Source organism: Hypanus sabinus, chromosome 13 (genome assembly GCF_030144855.1).
Source record: "Hypanus sabinus isolate sHypSab1 chromosome 13, sHypSab1.hap1, whole genome shotgun sequence".
In the NCBI taxonomy this organism is placed as follows: domain Eukaryota; kingdom Metazoa; phylum Chordata; class Chondrichthyes; order Myliobatiformes; family Dasyatidae; genus Hypanus; species Hypanus sabinus.
The window spans coordinates 76,779,079-76,790,916 of record NC_082718.1 but is presented as its reverse complement, the minus strand read 5'-3'; the positions used below and the strand labels follow the sequence as shown (position 1 = coordinate 76,790,916).

The window sequence follows — 11,838 nt, the reverse complement described above, 5'->3', positions numbered from 1 at the left end:
GCCCTAAGGCCAAAGGACATGTCACAGTTGTGGTCCTTTTCAGGATTTGTCAATTACTATAGCAGGTTCCTGCCAAACCTGGCTACTGTGCTCCACCCCTTGAACTCATTTCTACAGATCAGGAAGACATGGCAACAGACAAAGCAGTGTGAGGCAAAGGAAGTAGTGACGTCAAACACTGTGCTCATCGCTTCATGATCCATATTATCCACCAAAGCTTGTCTGTGACGCCCCACTTTATGTATAGGTTCAGTCATGCCCTTCGGCCAAACAAAACTAAATCTCTTCTGCCTGCACACCCTCCCTTCACTCTCTGCATGTTCATATGCCTTCATAGGAGTCTCTTACATACCACTACTGTATCTGCTTCCAACACCACCCCTGGCACCTTCTACCTGCACCACACATCCCCCTTATCATCTCCCCCTCTGACCCTGAATGTTTGTCCCGTGGATTTTGGCTTCTTCACCTCCTTCATTGCCGCAGGTTTCTCTGACACCCTCTCACACCCCGGTGACACCGTGTGCTGCTGCTTTTAAACATCGGTGCGCCAAAGCCATATCTGGCAGTGTTGTGACACCAGGCTGAGAAACAACGCTCTATTTTTGTTTTTCTCAATCATGGATTTTTTTTCTGCCTTTGAATCTTTCAAGTCACGCTGGTAGCAGTTGAGGCAGGAAGTACGTTCGTGCCACAATAACCACATTGTGATAACTGCTCTCACTCTCCGATTTGCTTACGCTACCTTGTTGGCGTGGCAGTCATCAAGAACCTCCCACTCCCACTATTGAAGAAATTTGCATCTCTTCAACTGCTGCCACCAGGAAGGAGGTTCAAGAGCCTCAGGTCTCATACCACCAGGTTCAGGAACAGTTATCACCTTTCAACCACCAGGCTCCTGAACTAGTGATACACTGAATATCTCCTGATACACTGAACTGATCCCATTTCAGGGACTCAGAGACTCAATTACTACTCTTCAATCACCATCTAGTCAACCCCTACACTCATTTGTCCATCCATTGAGATGTTCCTACAACCAATGATCTCACTTTGAGGACTCCTTATCTCATTACTTATTGCTACGTTTGCAGAGTTTTTTTTAATCTTCTGCACTCTGGTTGATCTTTCATTGATTCTGTTCTAGTTACTCCTCTATAGATTTGTTGAGTATGCTCACAGGAAAATGAATTCATGGTTGTATGTGATGATTTATATGTACTTTGATAATAAATTAACTTTGAACTTCAAACTTTTTCCATGGTCAGAGTTTTATTTATTTACTTGGCATTGATTGTTTTAGCAATTGCACAGTTTGTCTTCTTTTACACATTGATTGTCTGTCAGTCTTTGTGTGTAGTTTTTTCATTGAATCTGTTATTTTTCTTTGTTCTAATGTGAATGCCTTCAAGAAAATTAATCTAGGGTTGTATATGGTGACACTTACTGTACATACTTTGATAATGAATTTGCTTTGAGCTTTTGAGCTTTGCTACTAAAGGAGTGAGAACAAATCATGTTGCACAAATCAGTATCAATAAGAAGTTCAGAAGATGAAGAATGGAAAGGCTGCCACACCCACTCCTTGTACAGCTTCCATGTTCTGTCAGCAGGACCTTAACAAAGTGTACCATTGTTACTCACCTTTATTACCGCAATAGAACATCTCAAACTCATGACTGCATCAATTGAAAGGACAAAATTTACATATAAAATTTTGAAAGGGATAGATAAGGTAAAAGTAGGAAAGTTGTTTCCATTGGTAGGGGAGACTAGAACTAGGGGACATTGCCTCAGGATTCAGAGGAGAAGATTTAGGACGGAGATGAGGAGAAACTGTTCTTTCCCAGAGAGTGGTGAATCTATGGAATTCTCTGCCCAGGGAAGCAGTTGAGGCTTCTTCACTAAGTATTTTTAAGATATAGTTAGATAGATTTTTACATAGTGAGGGAATTAAGGGTTATGGGGAAAAGGCAGGTAGATGAGTTGAATACACAGACAGATCAGCCATGATCTTAATGAATGGTGGGGCAGGCTCGATGGGCCAGATGGCCTACTCCTGCTCATTATTTCTTATGTTAGAACCATAGAACATTACAGTACAGAAACAGGACTTTTGTCCCTTCTTGACTGTGCTGAACTATTCTTCTGCCCAGTCCCACTGACCTGCACCTAGCCCATATCCTTCCATACACCTCGCATCCATGTACCTGTCCAAGTTTTTCTTAAATGTTAAAAGAGAGCCCACATTTACCACTTCATCTGGCAGCTCATTCCAGACTCCCACCACTCTCTGTGTGAAGAAGCTCCCCCTAATGTTCCCTTTAAACTTATCCCCCTTCACCCTTAACCCATGTCCTCTGGTTTTTTTTCTCCCCTGGCCTCAGTGGAAAAAGCCTGCTTGCATTCACTCTATCTATACCCATCATAACTTTATATACCTCTATCAAGTCTCCCTTCATTCTTCTACGCTCCAGGGAATAAAGTCCTAACCTATTCAACCTTTCTCTGTAACTCATTTTCTCAAGTCCTAGCAACATCCTTGTAAACCTTCTCTGAACTCTTTCAACCTTATTAATATCCTTCCAGTAATTTGGTGACCAAAACTGCATACAATACTCCAAATTCGGCCTCACCAATGCCTTATACAACCTCACCATAACATTCCAATTCTTATACTCAATATTTTGATTTATAAAGGCCAATATACCAAAAGCTCTCTTTACTACCCTATCAACCTGTGACACCACTTTTAGGGAATTTTGTATCTGTATTCCCAGATCCCTCTGTTCTACTGCACTCCTCAGTGTCCTACCATTTACCTTGTATGTTCTACCTTGGTTTGTCCTTCCAAAGTGCAATACCTCACACTTGTCTGTATTAAACTCCATCTGCCATTTTTCAGCCCATTTTTCCAGCTGGTCCAGATCCCTCTGCAGGCTTTGAAAACCTTCCTCACTGTCCACTACACCTCCAATCTTTGTATCATCAGCAAATTTGCTGATCCAATTTACCACATTATCATCCAGATCATTGATATAGATGACAAATAACAATGGACCCAGCTCTGATCCCTGTAGCATACCACTAGTCACAGACCTCCATTCAGAGAAGCAATCCTCCACTACCACTCTCTGACTTCTCCCATTGAGCCAAAGTCTAATCCAATTTACTACCTCACCATGTATACCTAGTGACTGAATCTTCATAACTAACCTCCCATGCAGGACCACGTCAAAGGCCTTACTGAAGTCCATGTAGACAACATCCACTGCCTTCCCTTCATCCACTTTCCTGGTAACCTCCTCGAAAAACTCCAATAGATTTGTTAAACATGACCTATCATGCACAAAGCCATGTTGACTCTCCCTAATGAGTCCCTGTCTATCTAAATACTTGTAGATCCTATCTCTTAGTACTTCTTCCAATAATTTACCTACTGCTGACGTCAAACTTACCAGCCTATTATTTCCCAGATTACTTTTAGAGCCTTTTTTAAACAACGGAACAACATGAGATATCCTCCAATCCTCCAGCACCTCACCTGTAGATACCGACATTTTAAATATATCTGCCAGGGCCCCTGCAATTTCAACATTAGTTTCCTTCAAGGTCCGAGGGAATACCCTGTCAGGTTCCGGGGATTTACCTACTCTGATTTGCCTCAAGATAGCAAATCTGTATAGGTTCCATGACCTCACTCCTTGTTTGCCTTATTTCCATTGACTCCATTCCAGTTTCCTTAGTAAATACAGACACAAAAAATCCATTTAAGATCTCCTCCATTTCTTTTGGTTCTATACATAGCCGACCACTCTGAAGCAGCAGAAACAAGGAATCGTCCAGGTTTCCTCTAGATGACATTTGCTTTTTTTGTCACATATACATTCAAGCTTCAAAATATACAGGGAAATGCCCTGTTTCTGCATTAACAGCCAACGTAGTCTGAGATGTTCTGAGGGCAGCCCGCAAATATCTCCAGTCTCCCAGCACCAACATAGCATGTCCACAAACTTATTAACCCTAACCCATGCATCTTAGGATTGTTGGAGAGAACCAGAGCAGCTGGTGTCAACCTATTCAGTCACGGGGAGAATGTGCAAACTCCTTAGAAACAGCGGTGCAAATCAAACACTGGTCACTGGCATTGTAGAGTGCCAAGCTAACCGTTATGACACTGTCACACGGCATCTTTTATCACTGGGTCCAAATTCAGGGACACACTTCCCAGCACCAAGCACCCTCAATGGAAGGTCCCCTGTTTCTCACCAAGGTGGTTCAAGCAACTAGGGGGGTACCTTTCCAGAAACACCCATTTCCTTTCGAGAAGCTTAAAATAAGAGGTTTATCTGAAACTCAAATCTGGTCCCAGTTCACAATTTCAGGTTTAGTCTGAAAACCAGAGTTCAGAATGCTTGGGGATTTTGCCCCATATAACAATGGCTGACAAAAAAACCCTTCCATCAAAACGAAACTCAGAGAGAGACTGGTGCTGTCGTATTTTATTAAGAGATGCTTGTGAGGCCCGCTGTTTCAGAGCTGTACAGTTTACTGATAATTTGCAACAAGCACATTTCATCTTTTCAATTCAGTCCTACTTTGTAGAGCAGCTGAAATGCTGATTCCCCTACAGGGCCATCCAGAGACCAGACTGCACATTGCTTACACCTTTCAGAATGGGGTGATCTTCAGCCAGCCCCCTGATAAAAGTGCTAAAAGACTTGTTCTAGATCAAGATGAGGCAGTATGCAAACTTCTGCAGAATCCACAAGCAGGTCAGACTTTCAATGTATCTATTCAGGCCTCAGTATCTTTTGGCACAGGAGGGGACTCTTTAGATTTTTGTGTCCTTTGTCCGGCTCAGTGATGCTTGCGGCTGCTTTCCCAGTACGAGTGTGGCATGGCAGACAGCGGTGCTGAAGGACAAGAATTGGTGGGATTACTGAGTGGTATTTATTTAAAGATGATTAGTTTATTGCAGAGGAGTTGATTGTTTTTATAACACTTTGTTCCTGTTGTTGCTCGGCAATTCCACCACATTTTCAAACCTCCAGAAAGGCAGGTCACCCGTGGCACTGAATCCGAAACGAATCCCACAGCTTTGAAGTTCTGTGTCACTCTATCTTAGAAAGTGCGGAGACGTTACTACTTCCTTCAGCAGGTCTTCCTGCCAAGAAAGTAGGAGCCAGAGTGGGCCACTCGGCCCTTCAAGTCTTCCTTGCCATTCAGTATGGCCGTGTTTGATCTGCCCCAGGCCTCATCCAGAGGCCTTCATTTCCCCATCAGTGAAAAAAATGTACCTACTAAACTGATCAGTGGTCAATAGTCAGTATTGTCAGCTCTGACTCATAAATGAATTAAGCAGATCTTTATCTTTCACCTTATCAAAAACCTTTTTAAGTTTATTAAGTTAACCCCTTTGCCGCAATGCCATCTCTAAGAGAATTGGTCCCTAGGGTCAGGGGACTGGCTAGGCCACAGAGGAAACTCTTCAGTGTGCTAAGTTTCTTCACAAAGACCTCAGGAATGCTTGAGACTTAATCTATAATCAACACTTTGCCTCCAATTATCATTGTCCTCAATGAAGCAAGTCCACTTAAAACAAAATATTTATACCTAGGATGTTTTAAAAATGTGTTGAGAGCATGTAAGTTCTGCGTAGCAACCTGATCTCTGGAGTCAGATGTCAGCTGAGTCAGGTTTGCTCATAACAAAAGCCTTGCAAGAGCAGTATAAATCAGGAAGTCCAAAAGAACACAATATAGAGAAAACCATCACTCCTCGATACCTTTCAGATCTCAGTCTGCAGAGATACTTCATATTGTTAATCAAAGCTTGATATTTGGTTCATCCAGTTGCTGTGTAATTACCTTAGGGCTAGGAGGCTGTCTCTGTGCCCACAGGTTAATGGGGAGCTCTAGTGTTCAGTCACAAAGCTCTGGAGGGTAAGGTCATCGTCGTCAGTGTCGCTGGCTTGCCCAGTCATAGTTTCCCTCAAATCTCTTAACCGTTTTGGGCGCAGTTTTTTCCTCATCTTTCTTTCTTCTTCAGGCAGTAGAGCAGAAATGCATATCAGTTCGGTGCCATTCATCTGGTTAACCCTGTAGTTGTGTCTTTGGGTAGAGAGCTTGGTGCACAGGACGATGGTACAGATGACAAAGATGGTACAGACGCCTGCCAGGATGGCAATCACTATGAGGCACTGAGTGATGAGACTAATTTTCTTGGTTGCCGCTTGAGCGGTTGTAAGTCTATTGTAATTTTTGGCGGTGACTTTGGTGACGTCATTGACAATGGGAATTGCTGTTGTCATCTTGCTTCCACTTGCTTTACTGGGAGTGGCAGCAGTAGTTGTTGAGTGCATTGTTGTAGAAGTAATCGTGCTGGTTGGAGGAGATTGTGTTTTCCCTTTTACACCTGAACCAAGAATCCCGTCAGCCTCTGAAATATTGGTGACTGGAGTAGAGAACGATGTGACTTCAGACACACTTGCAGGGTCAGCTGTTGTCCATTGCTCAGATCTATTAGTGACGGTGGGCTCCTGGCTGACACTGGTCTCTTCTTTAAGTCCAGGAGAGGTAGACAATTCCATCACATCAGTAGTAGGTTGTTGAGAAGAACTGACACCTTGGGTTGTTTGAATCAGATACTCTTCTGTGGAGTAGCTGGAAGTTCTTGTGGTTGGGGGATCTGTTGTGGAAGTGAATTGGACAGGACTTTCAGTTGTATCTTCTGCACGTGCACTGGTTAGATACGGAGTTGAAGGAGCTGGTAAACTGGTTGGGTTTTGGGTCACTCCAGAAGTTGGCTCTGTTGGATGAGATGACTCCAGAGTTTCACTTGTGGTTTGTCCCTGTACTTTGGCACTTGTTACAACAGAAGTTTGTTCAGTGTAATCAGTTGTCTGCAAAGTTGCCCTTGTGCTCTGCAGTGCACTGACACGTGTTACAATGGAGGTTGAGCGAGATGTCTCCAGCGTTTGCCTTGTGCTTCGTCCCAGTACGTCAGCAGTTGTTACAACAGAAGTTGGTTCAGTTGTATCTGGTTTTGCACTTGTACTTTCTCCCATTCCAGCCATGCTGTACAGAACAGCAAGGAGCACAGGAAGACAGCACCACATCGCCTGCATGTCTGCAAGAAGCTGTTCCTAAAAGAAACCACAAATAGTTAGAAACCTCTTGATGCAGCAGGACTACAAGATTAGTGCACATGTATGCTTTAATTGTTTGCAACTTGTGGCGTGTGCAATGGATTCCTCGTGCTTTACTGTCTGGCATTTTCAGCTGTGAGCTCATACTGGTAGAAAGGAGATTTCCAAGCTTCTTTTTACAGGTTAACCCTCGTGAGTATTGCTGGGATTCTAAAACAGAATACTTATTCAAAAATGATACCACAGAACTGTCTCAATTGCAGTCAAACACATCAAAACTGTTTCACAAATTGGGACAGAAAATTAAAGAAGTGGTGATTATTCAACAACTTTTTCCCCATGGAACAGGAAACTGTATCAAACTAGAAATTCCAAACTTGGTTGGTATGTGGACCTTGATTCTGCTCCTCAAAGTTTGACTTACAGCCCAATGGTTAAGATTGTGTTTGAATAGTTAAATCAACGATAGAAGTATTTGAAATGTTAAATCAGACAACTGAGCTTAACAAGTTAAACATAGGGGCTGGGGGGACACTGCACAGGATTGAAATAAGCTGCAGAAAGTTGTGAGCTCAATCATGGGCACCAGCCTCCCCAGCATCCAGGACATCTTCAAGGAGCGATGTCTCAAAAAGCAGGCACTCATCATTAAGGACCCCCATCACCCAGGACATGTCCTCTTCCCATTGCTACCATCAGGGAGGAGGTACAGGAGCCTGAAGACCCACACTCAGTGATTCAGGAACAGCTTCTTCCCCTCTGCCATCTGATTTCTGAATGGACAGTGAACCCATGAACACTACCTCACTACTTTTTATCTCCTTTTGCACTACTTACATTTATTTATATATTTACGCTTCTTGTTGTAATTTACAGTATTTATTACTGTTTGCAGCATACTGCTGCGATAACATCTGACTGATGTTAACATCATCCCGCACTTTGCCATGCCACTGTAATGTTTCTTTTTGCAGATCTAGAAGTATTTAGACAAAATCTTAAGACCAACTGGTATTAAATGGGGCTAGAATAGATTTGATGGACTGAAGAATCTGCACGTGCTGATGTTTACACTTACTGCTGCCACATCCTTCCCTTTGATGTGTTCTATGATTTCTATTGGCAACATTCCCAAGTTCAATTTGTGTCTCTTATTTCCCACTTCGTTTATAATGATTAATAACCATTAATGAGATGCTGTAGCTTATTTGGTTCCTTAAGTCTGTCATAGAGAGGTGGCACATTGTGCAGTGGTTAGTACAGTGCTTTATAGTACTAGTCAACCCCAGGTTCAAATCCCACTGCAGTCTGAAAGGAGTTCTCCCCTGTGATCACTTTGCACTAAAATGGAATTCAGTTTTTGTCTTCTAATTGTGTTCTTTCTTGTAAAACGTGCATAATTTACATTTAATTTAAGTTCTTGTGTCTCAGAAAGGCAGCATCCATTATTAAGGACCCCCGCCTCCCAGGGCATGCCTTTTTCTCACTGTTACCATCAGGAAGGAGGTACAGGAGCCTGAAGGCACACACTCAGCGATTCAGGGACAGCTTCTTCCCCTCTGCCATCCGATTCCTAAATGAAAATTGAACCCATGAACATTACCTCACTATTTTATTATTTCTGTTTTTGCACCATGTTTAATCTATTCAATATACGTACACTGTAATTGATTTATTTATTTGCTAGTTTCTTCTATGTTATGTATAACATTGAAATGCTGCTGCTAAGTTAACAAATTTCATGACACATGCTGGTGATACTAAACCTGATTCTGAATGCTCTTTCTATGATGCTGCTGTAAGAAGGTTTTCACTCCACCTGTCCATACACTCGGTGGCATCTTCATTAGGGACACCCGTACCCCTGCTCGTTAATGTAAATATCTAATCAGCCAGTCAGTTGGCAGCAACTCCATGCAAAAAAGCATGCAGACATGGTCAAGAGGTTCAGTTGCTGTTCAGACTTAACATCAGAATGGGGGAGAAATGTGATCTGAGTGAGTTTGACCGTGGAATGATTGTTGGTGTCAGACGGGGTGGTTTGAGTCTCTCAGGAACTGCTGACCTCCTGGGATTTTCACATTCAACAGTCTCAAGAGTTTACAGAGAATGGTGCACAAAAAACCCCCTGAAAGAACAAACAAAAAATTTCTTGTGAATGCCGGTTCTGTGGGCAAAAGGAGAATGGTCAGATTGTTCCAACCCACACACGTAATGTGACTGGGGAAGAACCCACTGGGAAACTTCAGGCACAGGTTAAATTATTGGAATGTGTCTTTTCTTTTGCTCTCCCTTGGACGATAATGCCGCTAGTGGACAACGTGGTATCAGTGAGAAAACCACTTGGGAAGTGGTTGCTCGACTGTTGGGTGGTCAAGTTCATGGGAACCTAACTTGTGCTGGTAAAGTGAAGGGTCAAGTGCCAAAGGTAGCAAAGCGGAGGAAAGGAGAAAGGAGACTGGCCGCACAAAGAGGCACGTGCAGCGCAGTCGCTGCTTTGCAAATCTTGTGCCATGTTTCGGTGAGAGGAAGGGACCAAGTTCAGACTCGAAAACTTGTTTCTGTCATCTAAACCTGTTTGAGCAAAGTTGAATTTTGCCTTCTGCAGGTATGATTGATGTATTGGAGTTAATGAAAAATCAGCAAAATGCTGGCTTGCTTGATATTAGTCTGCAGTAGGTTTAGTAAATTGATAACCTCCAAAAAAAAGCTGACAGGAAGGTGCAGTTATTCAAATAACCGCACGCATTACAACAGTGGTGTGCAGAGGAGCATCTCTGACCACACAACACATAGAACCTCGAAGTGGATGGGCTATGCCAGCAGGAGATCACTATCATACACTCAGTGACCATTTTATAAAGTACATGAGTACATGTACTTGCGCATATGACAAAAAACTCAACTTTGAATACTGGAAGAATTACACCAAGAATCTTCAAATTATCCTTTGTTGTAAATGAAGTAAATTGCTTTTCTTTCCCTCTATTTAGCATGGAGTCTCTATAATTCCATAAAGTTTAAATTATGATCCAGATTTTGTTGGTGTTGATCTAGCAAGCACCCTGGTGTAGATCTGTCTTTTCTTAGTGTTTCTGGCATCTATATTTAGGCCTAAGCAAGAAAACAAGGTTGTTTGAGACTGTTCCTCAGAAAAACTCCACTTCTTTCAAATACTTAATGGTCAGAAATAAGAAATTAAAACATTCAATCAACAAAACACTTTCTCTAACAATGGCTGAGGAGGAATTCCTTTAGTCTGAGGGTGGTGCATCTGCAGAATTCATTGCCACAGCGAGCTGCGGAGGCCAAATCATTGGGTATAGTTAAAGTGGAGGTTGATAGGTTCTTGATTAGAAAGGGCAGAAGAATGGGGTTGAGAAGGAAAATAAATCAGACATGATCAAATGCCAGAACAAACTTGATGGGCCAAATGGCCTAATTCTGCTCTCTAAATTATAGTTATATGTCTAACAGAGGTAAATGCAGTTAGAATTACTCTGGTGGTCTTTTCGCTCTAACCTCAAATGCTAGATCATTCAATTAAAATATCATCTTCATTCATTTTGACCATAAATGTCCTTGGCAAATTTTTCTCCAGAAGTGGTTTGCCATTGCCACCTTCTGGGCAGTGTCTTCACAAGATGGGTGACTCCAGCAGTTATCAACACTCTTCAGAGACTGTCTGCCTGGCGTCAGTGTTCACGTAACCAGGACTTGTGATATGCTCATGTGACCATCCACCAGCTGCTCCCATGGCTTCACATGACCTTGATCGGGGTGAAGCAGGTGCTACACCTTGCCCAAGGGTGACCTGTAGAGTAGTGGAAGGAAGGAGCACCTTACACCTCCTTCGCTAGAGACATATCTCCACCCTGCCACCCAGCAGTTAAAATATATCTTTCATTATATTAAACTCAGATCCCCTTGTCTGACCTAATTTTAAGCAGAGTTTATCTATACTTTAATGTTTATCGATGACCTTCCATTAGCTATGTGTTCACTCAAGGACCTGAATTTCCCTTCCTCCATTCACAGAGGATCACAATAATCTCTGCTTTCTATAAAGATGAACTTGCAGCAGATGTTTTTTTTTGCAGAGAACATTGATGCAACATTTCCTGTTTAGTCAACTAAACCACGAGAGATAGCACAATGCTCACCATCTTTCATCATCCTTCACATATTTTCTCAAAAGAACTGCAATAATCATTTTGAAAACTTTCAAGTAGCTTGGTTGACTTCGTTAGTTTTTAAGGTGATTTTGATGTGGTAATGTAATGGATTGAAAATGCCCTCATTAGGACGCAAGCTGATTCAAAGAAATACCCTCCGAGGAGGTTGTAACTAGGAAGTGGTCGATGAAGTGGTGTTAAACACAATGGAAAGATGAAGGCTTTAAGGTGGAAATTCAAGAAAGTGATCTGAGTGTGAAAGGTTATGGGCAAGCTGTTGCAATACAAGGAAAGCAGATCAGTGTTGTAGAGGGACCCTTTGGCTGGTGAGATTACAGACACGGGGAATTCATTTATTTACTGAGGTACAGCACAGAATAGGTCTTTCTGGCCCTTTGAGGCCCACTGCCCTGCAATCCCCTGATTTCACCCTAGCCTTATCACAGGGCAATTTACACTGACCAATTAACCTACCAGCCGGTGCATCTTAGGACGTGGGAGGAAACCGGAGCA

The 11,838-nt window shown here is 42.5% G+C and overlaps 1 protein-coding gene across 3 annotated transcripts in view; it reads right to left on the bottom strand.

The window, feature by feature from the left end:
- Positions 1-1,264: 1,264 nt before the first annotated feature.
- The window catches only part of selplg (selectin P ligand), a 33,476-nt gene continuing 22,902 nt past the window's right edge, over positions 1,265-11,838 (bottom strand). For all 3 annotated transcript variants that reach the window (XM_059987931.1, XM_059987932.1, XM_059987930.1), the window contains exon 2: positions 1,265-7,147. In XM_059987931.1, coding sequence (XP_059843914.1) covers positions 2,331-3,560 — 1,230 coding nt within the window. In that variant the 5' untranslated portion in view covers positions 3,561-7,147 and the 3' untranslated portion in view covers positions 1,265-2,330. The remainder of the gene's footprint in view (positions 7,148-11,838) is intronic.